Below are 10266 nucleotides of genomic sequence, written 5' to 3'. Positions count from 1 at the left end.
CGTACGGATGTCCGCACCTAAAACGGCTTATATATATATATATATATATATATATATTCCTGCAATGCTTATTCCTATCAAACTAATTGAATTGCTTGCAGTTAGCAATCTGGCATGGCATGGAGAAGAAAAGGATAACATCAATAGATTGAAAGTTTGAAACCTTATTCTGTATAATGGTCATGAACCATCCATATCTGACATGAAAAAGTACATATATCAACAAAATGGAAAATAATAACTTTCCTGAACGAATTTTATGTACACATTCTGCTTCTACCTAAAATATATCGGAGAAGGACTGATTGAAAGAAAATTCACATAAATGTTTAAAAAGACAAATAAATCCCATCTCCCCTATTTCTACTTCTGCTAACGAACACTAGCAGAAGAGATATGATTTACCCTTAATTCATTTAATTGATCAACTAAAACCTATTTTCCGCTCTTCGTATCATTCTTCTTGATGTTTGACAGACACCTGACCAAAATATGCTCAAAATCTTCTTCATCACAAGGAATTCTAAGTGCGCCTTCTTGTTCAAATCCATACTCATCTGCCACCTTATCCATCAAACCCCTAAAATCTGGCGATGACAAGCAACTCATGGGAATCACAAACCTGCGAAGAACCCTTTCGGAACTTGCAGCGGGGCCCACGTATACCGCTATGAACCCTTTCGGAACTTGCAGCGAGGCCTGCTGTCCATCAGACAACTCTCCGGCGAGCAACGACTCTGCAGAGGTCTCGCCGGAGTCTATTAGTTCCCCGGAAATATCTGGATGTTTGTGATTTGGAGGAAACCAAAGCCATAGCCTGTGAATGCTGTTCTTTGGCCACCTTGTCAGCTGCTGCTTCATCATATTGTAGTTTCTGTGCGATGAACTTGATATCGATGATAGCTTAATGGCTCTGAATGGTTAAGTTCTTGCATGCAAAGGGTTTCATGCTGATTAATCATATAAACGCAATGCTATTTTACCTGGGGGAACTTAACGGATAAGAAATTCAATATACAGAACAAACGGAAAACATGGATTTTGCCGGTCTGATCGATATGGCAGAGAAAAAGATCAGCTTTCTTACAAAAATGGAGGGGAAAGCTCTTTCCCTGCGAACGAAGAATGTATTTGTAGGGGAGATAGGGACATCGTTTCCATTGTGGGTTTGTGGTTTTATTTTGAACCTTGGGATGAAATCCATATTTATATACAAAAGCCATAGGTGTTGAGTGCTCCGCCTTACAAGTCGACCGGCTATTTCTGGCAAACTGTCCACGTGTGCTGTAAATTTTGGCGGCCAATGATATTATGGAGTACTTAATTATGGTCAAATGGTTTGAGGATTAGAGTTTAATTCGTTATGTATGGTATAATTTATGTGACAGCCACACATAAACGTACGTAGTTGAACCACATTTTTACAGCTTACGTACATTCCCGACCACAATTTATATAGAAGTAATTGAATGTTTAAAGAATCGTACATTACTAACCACTTACTTATTTAAAAGATTCTAGCGACCGAGCTTCTATATCTATAATTCAAGTATTACATAAAATCTAGCAAGATGAAGAAGTTCAATATTTCTTTTTTTAGTGGTTCACTGAGTGATCGAAACCATAATCGCTAACGATCCATTTGATTAGTGCCGTAGTTTTCGGCCAGTTTGACACAATTTTTGTACCTGCTTTAGCTTTTGGGAGCAATTGATGATGTTTGGTAAAATTTTCTAAAGCTACTTTTGACTCAAATTGATTTTAGCCACAGCTGAAATTAAAAAGCTAGGGGAGGGTATCTTTTGAAAGTAACTTTTGGTAAAAACACGGAGTTACAATGTTTTTTAATGAAATTTTATGGGTAACCCATTTTGTCCTTAGTTTTTCCTAAATATTACATGCCCATAAATTGAGTTCTATTTAATTATGGTGGATAAATATTTTTGTGTAATATTCTGGATGGATTTTGTTGAAAATTTAAGTGTTTTAACGTAAATTTTTTATTTGGTTCAAACAATGTATAACCAAAATAATTACAAATAATTATACTAACAATTGGAATAGCCCATAGTGTATAATTCATATAATTAATATACAAATTAAAGGTATATGAATCATTCTGTCCATTTTATTAACACTTTAAACATTTATTAACATTTTGGTAATTATACATACTAAAAGTCATTTTTGTTTACAACTTACGAAATACAAATAATAGTTTTTTGCTCTCACAACACTTTCTAAAACAGTTTACCAAACGTTTTAACAGTTTTCTCTCACAACAACTTCAAAAGTCATTTTACTCACAGCAGTTTTAAAAGTCATTTTACTCACAGCACAGCTGTACCAAACTGTGCCCTCATGTTTGAAGGGGTGCCGTGTAATAATTAAAGAAAACGCTAGTATAGTTTTACACTTGAATTGCTTTATATATATCAAAACCCTAACTTGACAATAATTTGTGGCGTCTAAAACCGCACAATTTGCATGCATTTAATTATTTGTTTCAGACTTCCATGCAATATATATATGTTTTGATATTAAATTGGAGATTATTAGTACTCTAAAAGGAGTTTAGGGAACCCTACATTGGGGATCATACAAATCGTTCATCCAATAATACGGATTTGGGGTGTACCGTGTATGTATCTGCATTCAGCAAGGTATGAATGGATATATTTCCGGGAAAAAATAATTGAGTGGACACGGCATGCATGGCATATTGGCATGGGAGAGATCGAGCGATCATAACAATATATTGTTTTATAGCTATAGCACAAATGGAATAACTATATTACTCTCTTAACTTTTAGTGTATATGGCCACCTACTCATTCCTAGCTCTTTTATCTTACATCGTGTTTCGGTCACTCGAGTTAAACCCTGGATCCCTGGCTTCCTAGCTTATTCTTGTTAATTGGATAGGCTTTGGGTACATCGACTGGGACAACAGTTAGATCTGCTAATTTTACTTGGTTCCAATATCCAGCGTTAGGAAAGATAACAATCCATGCTGGTATAGTGGCTCAGTTGTGAGTGATGCGCAAGGGCTAGGGACTTGTTGTGGTGCACGGGAGCCTGAAAACCATTTCTCCATATAACGTCGTGCCTCTCATTTTTCTTGTTATATATGAGATATGATTGAAGGGCTGCGCTTGATGGAGAATATGGATCCGGAGTATGAGCGAGTTATAATAATTAATCGAAACCGACTGTACATAGTGCATGTATTGGAGTCGGCATTTAGCACCAGTGATGTTGATTTATCTAGTACGCAATTATGCATGGTATATGTATTATTGGATAAATATCCTTTTCACGTACAGTTAAATCATTCACTCATTTGAGCATTAGTAACGAGTCGCAAACATAGAACCTTATGATTTTTAAGACGAGATCATATATATATATATATATATATATATATATATATATCAGTCTCTATCCAGAATAAAGCTTCACTATGAAATTACAGAGTGAAGTTCCGATTTTAACACACTTTTCGGTCAAATGTTTTCAACATAAACGATTCAATATTTAGGTATGCTATTCAAGATCATCTCTACAAAATTTTGAGAATGGTTTGAGCTTTCAAAATTGAGATTTACACGAACGGTTCACGTTGAACAGTTTTAATTCATTCATTGATTTAATCTAATTTCAATACATTAACGATGTCTGAATTAGATGAAATTTTGTAGAGATGATCTTGAATAGCTTACCTAAATATTGAATCGTTTATGTTGAAAAAAATTGACCGAAAAGTATGCTAAAATTGAAACTTCACTCTGTAATTTTAGAGTGAAGCTTCACTCTGGATAGATACTGTATATATATATATATATATATATATATATATATATATATATAATACTAGTAGATGACCATAATATTACAGAAGGTTTAATACAACAGAATGAAAATTAAAGATTACTGACTAAGAACTTATGCATGAAATAAATAGAACTATTACAATGAATAAGTTCACGGATTGTCCAGAGAGGGAGAGAAGAGAGGAATTGGAAAATTCAGGGGTGCCTTCTGATGGGGGAGAGAGTCTCCTTATATAGGAAAACAAATATGCTTTTACTGTTTGACTTTTGACTGTTGCTGAATAGTGGAGTGTTTGGCATGTGAGTGAATAGTAAAAAGTGATTGTTCATGAATAATGTTTTGCCGGTTGACTGTAGCTTCGGTGGAAAAGTTAATTATTGGTTTTGACTTTGATTGGGCTTTGAGGTTTTGACTGGGTTTGAGATGTACTGCTCTGTCTACAGTTCATACGGATCTTGGCTATCTTGGTAGTCAGCCCATCTGGTTGGTTGACTCGGGGCTGCTTCACTGTGGGCTTTTGATGATGAGGAGCAATTATCTTCATTATCTTCAGTTTCTGAAAGATTAGTAGCCTGTTGTGATAGAGTGACTGCTTGTTGCATAAGTTTTTCAGCCATTTTTTGTAGCTCTGATGTTGTGGTGGAGGTTGATTTTGAAGATGTAGACTTTTTTGACTTATTTTTCTGACTTGAAGAGGATGTTGTTTGGGCCGTGCTGGCCTGGCCTGGGCTTATTGCAAATGGCTGGTGGGCCAAAATGACTTCTGCATGGGATGATTTAATTGTGACCTGACCATGTGTTGACTGGAAATTGACCGGAGCTGTTTTAACTGTAACTTGACCGGGAGGATTGTCTGCAAATTCTTTTTCAAACTGGGTGAGAATTATGTCGGTGTTGAACTTGTCCCACCATTTAACTAGATAGTTTCTAGAAATACAAATTTCATTGTGAAAGTCGTAATTCCATTTTAAGATCCAAGGGATTTTGTATTTTGACATGAACATAAGTGTTAGGTCAAAGTTTTCTTCATAAGTAGTATGGGGAACTGAAACTTCAAATTTTTTTACTGCTAATTGTAGGGCAGGAGGAAGAATATCATTAGAGGCACCATGGTACTCCCACCATTCTCCGAACTATAAAGGGAACTGGCGGATGAATTTATTGTCAAAATTGATAAACCAAGAGTAACTGACATCTTGTTTTTGATGGAGGAAAATTTTATTCCAGGCATCAATATAATCATGATAGGTACATTCGAAGGTTGGGTGTTTAGAAAAAGCATCGAAACCCCAATCAGATAATGGGATAACCTTTTTAATATAAAGGGAATGGTACAAAATTTTCTTTGTTGGATCTTGATTTTCATAGACGTCTTTAATTGAAATTGACTCAGAAGTAGTGAGACAATTGTGATAGAAAGATAATGGTTTACCAGAAGGATAATGGTTGATTGGGCCATAGAAAAGTTTAGCCATAGCGATTGGTGATTTTAACTGTATTAGAGATGGTTCAGCAAAGAAACAAAATTCTCTAGCCCTAAACTGATAAGGTGATGATTTCGGATGATGGACATACGCCGGGGGAGGTGGAGCTGTTTGGAGTTTGAAAGGATCATAATCATTGACTAATGCTGACTGGTAATTGGGCTTTGGTTGACTGAGAGTAGTTCCTAGTGGACTATATCTATTTGTGACTGGCAGAAGAGTATGACCTGTATGGGGAACGAGACTAAGAGATGAGGATGACTTGGGATTTTCATCTTTTATTTCATTTTTTACTGGTGATGGTGACTCAAGGTTTACTATTTCTTTTCCGGCCCTGTGAGAACCGGGAGAGTTGAACCGTCGCATGATGAACCCTGCAAAAACTTTCGGGTTAGAAAATCTGGTATATGATTATCACTCCCCTTTATGAATGCAATTTCAAAATCAAAAATACTTAAAATTCCTTACCATCTGGCAAAAATCTGTTTACTAGCAATATTTTGAACATCTTTTTCTAAGACATCTTTTGCGATTTTGCAATCAACTCTGACTAAGAATTTTTGATTTAGTAAATCATCTTGAAATTTACTGATACATAAGACGATAGATAAAATTTCTTTTTTTATTGTACTGTAATTAGACTGGGTCGAGTTCCAAGCTCCGGAATGGAAACAGACAATTTGTTCATGATGGGTAGGAGAAATTCGTTGTTTAAGTATACCACCATATCCTATGTCTGAAGCGTCAGTTTCAACTATTTTAAAAGCATCTGGAAGGGAAATTCCTAAACACGGCAATGTTTTAACATGACTTTTGATTTCCTTGACTATAGATGTATGAGTAAGGGTCCATGGAGGAGGATTTTTATTTAGTCTGTCAAATAAGGGTTTGCATTTCTTTCGGAGGTTTTGATAAAAATCCGCTATGTAATTTAATGATCCAAGAAATCTTTGTAATTGGGTCTTGTCTATTATGACATCTGGAAATTTGTCCGCAAATTGGATAACTCGGTTAATGGGTTGGATCTGTAAATGGTGGATGTTAAATCCTAGGAATCTGATGTTTGACTGAAATAGCTTTATTTTTGAAGCGGATACTACTAAACCATTGTTTTTTATAATAGAAAAGAATTGGTGAAGATGTTTCCAATGTTGATCAATAGACTGAGAAAAGATTAGAACATCATCGATGTACACAATTGAAAAGTGACTGTAAGGATTAAAAATGTCGTTCATAATATTTTGGAATTCACTGGGAGCATTCTTAAGACCAAATGGCATTACATTTCATTCATAATGGCCCAAAGGAGTAACAAATGCAGTTTTATATTTATCAGCTTCATTGATTTGGATTTGCCAAAAACCTGATTTCATATCAAATTTACTATAAACTGCTGATTTATTTAGTTTGTTGATTAAATCTCTTTTGTTGGGAATAAGGTATCTGATCCATTCCAGGACTGTATTTAATGGTTTATAGTTGATGACTAAACGAGGAGTACCCCTTTCAAGCTCAGCACTTTTTTGAACATAAAAGGCGGCACATGGCCAAGGAGATTTACTAGGTCGAATTATTCTTTTTCTGAGTAATTCATTAATTTCATTTTTGCAAAATTCCATGATTTCGTGACTCATCTGTATTGGACGAGCTTTGGTAGGGATATTTTTTTCATTGAATTCTTTTATATATGGTAGGGAAACGATATGTTTTTTCCTATGCCAAAATGCCGTAGGAAGATCATAACACAGTTCTTTAATTATTTTTTCTTCAAAATTTTTAATTTTACTTTGAAGAGTGGTATCTTGAAGCTGGTTGTCAATTCTTTTAAAATTAATTTCTTCTTTGAGAAAATTAATTTGTTTATTTTTTGTCTGGATACATTTGATAGTTTTTGTAACTGAATTTTCTTGTAATGCCTTTAAAGTATGAATTTCAGGATTTGAAAGAAAATTAAATTTGACTGGTTCGTCAAAAGGGTAAGTAATGATTCCATCATAATTAACAAGGAAAGGGTAAATCAAGGTAATAAATGGTAGACCTAAGATGAGCCTATCAGTTAGGTTTTTTACTAGGACAAATGATGTTCTGTAACAAACTTTACTCTGGCAGATATGTGCTCTAGGGATTTCATATTTAATATTCATTTTTGAACCATTTGCTGAACTGAGAGATTCTTTAGATTTTTCAAAATATTTTGAAGGTATTAAACCTTCTTGGATACAATTGAGGTCGGCTTCAGAATCTACAAGGGCTACTGTTGTGAGTTCAAAATCTTTGATCCTAAGTTGGATCGTGGTATACCATTTTTTGAGCTGAATATGATTAATAACACTAAGAATATTTTGTTCAGATGTTTCTTCATCATTTGGTATTTTATTTTCTTCATCTAATATTTCATTAATTGGAGGATTTTCTAAGTTGGAAAATGCATCATTTATTTTAATAATGTTCAATTCTTGTTTGATATTTATATTATCGTCTAGAAGTTTAGAATGAGATTGTTGTAAAGCATGAATTTCTATTTTAATGTTCTTAATTTCTTGTTGTAAATCTTGGATGATAATTTCCTTTTTACTTTTGTTGAACCTATCAAATGTTGAGGTAAGGCTGACTTTTGGTGATGGTGTTTTACCAACATCTTCTTGGGTAATTATTTTTTTTAATTTTTTGAGGTACTCAATTTTTAAGTCACGGTTATCAATTCTAGAAATTAAATCAATTAATAATTCTTGTTGTTCTTCTTGTTTAGAGAGAACATTAATTGTTTTGCAACAAGCATCGTTGCAGCCAAAAGTGATTTTTTGAGAGGGGGAAGATCCTTCTTCTGATTCGGGAAAAGAGGATCCTGATAAAGATATAATATCTTCACTTATGTCATTCTCTGAATCTGTATTTCTTAATTCTAATACTTTAATTAGATTCTCTTTTTCAACCGGTGTAAGTGTTAATTGATTTATTGTAGTTTTAACTTGACATTCATTTGCAAAGTGACCGGTTTTGTGACATTTAAAACATTTAGTTTTACTTTTATCAAAAGATCTTTTCTTTGAGTAGGATTTCCGGTTTTTGTTCCAATTTCTCTTTGGTTTTTTTTTTGAATAAAATTTGTCTGGTTCAAAATTTTCTCTTTTTTGGAAATAAGGTTTGTGACAACTAGACCTGAAATGATGAATAAATTTATTGGATGACTTTCTTCGTCTGGAGGGAGGTAAGGATGGTAAACCGTATTATTCACAGAAAATTCCTAATTCATACTTGGCTATGTTCTTTTCTGATTTTAGTTGGGAATTTAGTTTCATATCAATACACATTTTCATGCCTTCTTTCTGTATAACTGTAATTATATTTCCATAGGTTAAAGAGTCATAATTAATAAATCCTGTTTCATTACTGAGGACTTGTCTAATTTTGTGTGCAAAAAGTTTGGGAAGACCATTTATGAAATTTTCTTTCCAAAAGGGTTAGTTACTATCATCTCGAAGCATTGCTCTGGATATGAAAACGTCTTTGTACCATTTAAAATCACTTAAGGTTGGGCATTTTAAGTTACTGAGTTGATCATGAATTCGAGAAGTGATATGACTCGGAGTACCTATAAAATGTTGAATGATTGTATAAAATAAGGTATTTATTGCATCTGAAACGCCCATATTACAACGTTCGTCAAAGATTGGGTTCCATCCGGTTCACATTGTATTGCATTTTTAATATCGGACCTTGCATCAGAGGTGAGATGTTTTTCCCACCAAGAATGCAGCATTCCGGTGAACCCAGAGGATAGAATATCAACAATTTCTGGTTGTGTGAAGTTGTGATTTGTGATGTAACTATTTGCTGCCATTGACATGTGATGTAGTTTATTTAATCTCTTGTTCTGATAAATGATCAATGTTCCATTCATATGTTTTGTCAGAAGAAAACTGCAAATTGTATATTTGAATGAGTGCTTGGTTGAATATCTATTGGAAGTGGCCTTTCAGTCCAATTTCTTGAATGTTGTTTCTTTGGTCGCATTATTCTATCAATATTCAAAGTTTGGAATGCCTTGTCTAATTGGGAAATTATGGTTGAATCGCTATCGGAAGTAGAATCAATAGTTTGTTTTGTATTGATTACAGAGATTGTATTAGATGATCTTGGTTCATTTTTTAGATTTTTTAACAATTTTTCTATCTTTTGAATTGAATTTGTAGGCGTGACAGTCGGTTTACTGTTGAAGTGAATTATGAGAGATTCTGTTTTAAGGCTAGGTAGAACGTGAACTTTAGATGTAACATGATCAAGTGTTGTTTCTGTTTTGTCTAATTGTTCTCCAATAGTAACTAAGTAATTATTTGTGTAATTATTTTGTTCAATGATCTTCTTAGCACCTGGATAAAGTTCTCTAACTTTTGGATCTTCAGAAGGATTTTTAAAAGGCGATGCTAAAACTGTGCTTAATCTGTGATTAAAAATTATAGTTTCTGAAGGAGGATGACTAGAAGAAATAGTGTTAGTTTGGGTTGAATTGGGAATGACAGTTTGCCATTTTGTTTTTGTTAAAATTTGAATGTTTTTATGTTCATTCAATTGGTCTAGGAAATCAAGAAAGAATATTTCAATTTTTATCTTTTGCATCAAACTTTGCCAATCTTTAAATAATTGTTTTCTTTGATTTTCAAAAGGAAATTTCATCCTAAAGAGATTTCTCCTAAGAGTGTTTTCTTTAACTTTCAAATGAGTATCTAATTTAGAATAATTGATTTTGAGTGGTCCATGGTCCATGCATGTAGCTCAACATAAATTATATAACAAGTATATTAATGTACAATGTTGATCGATAAAGCCAATATAGCTTTTGCTAACGTGATAAATTATGCATATTGATTAATTTGGAAGCTTAATATAATTAAGCCGCCCTGTTTTGAGTTTTTAGACCACTCCACATGTTAACGTAGCAATTTGCCGGA

The 10266-nt window shown here is 33.7% G+C and overlaps 1 protein-coding gene across 1 annotated transcript; it reads right to left on the bottom strand.

Moving 5' to 3' along the window:
* Positions 1-427: 427 nt before the first annotated feature.
* On the bottom strand, positions 428-861 carry LOC126800478 (auxin-responsive protein SAUR21-like). The gene has a single exon (XM_050527847.1). The coding sequence runs from the start codon at positions 859-861 to the stop codon at positions 436-438; it is 426 nt and encodes a 141-aa protein (XP_050383804.1). The 3' UTR covers positions 428-435.
* Positions 862-10266: the final 9405 nt, after the last annotated feature.

Source organism: Argentina anserina, chromosome 6 (assembly GCF_933775445.1).
Source record: "Argentina anserina chromosome 6, drPotAnse1.1, whole genome shotgun sequence".
Taxonomy (NCBI): domain Eukaryota; kingdom Viridiplantae; phylum Streptophyta; class Magnoliopsida; order Rosales; family Rosaceae; genus Argentina; species Argentina anserina.
This window is presented reverse-complemented; position numbering and strand designations above follow the sequence as displayed.

Excerpts from the sequence above, each read along its gene's own strand:
- LOC126800478 (XM_050527847.1), bottom strand. The coding sequence starts at position 861 with ATGAAGCAGCAGCTGACAAGGTGGCCAAAGAACAGCATTCACAGGCTA.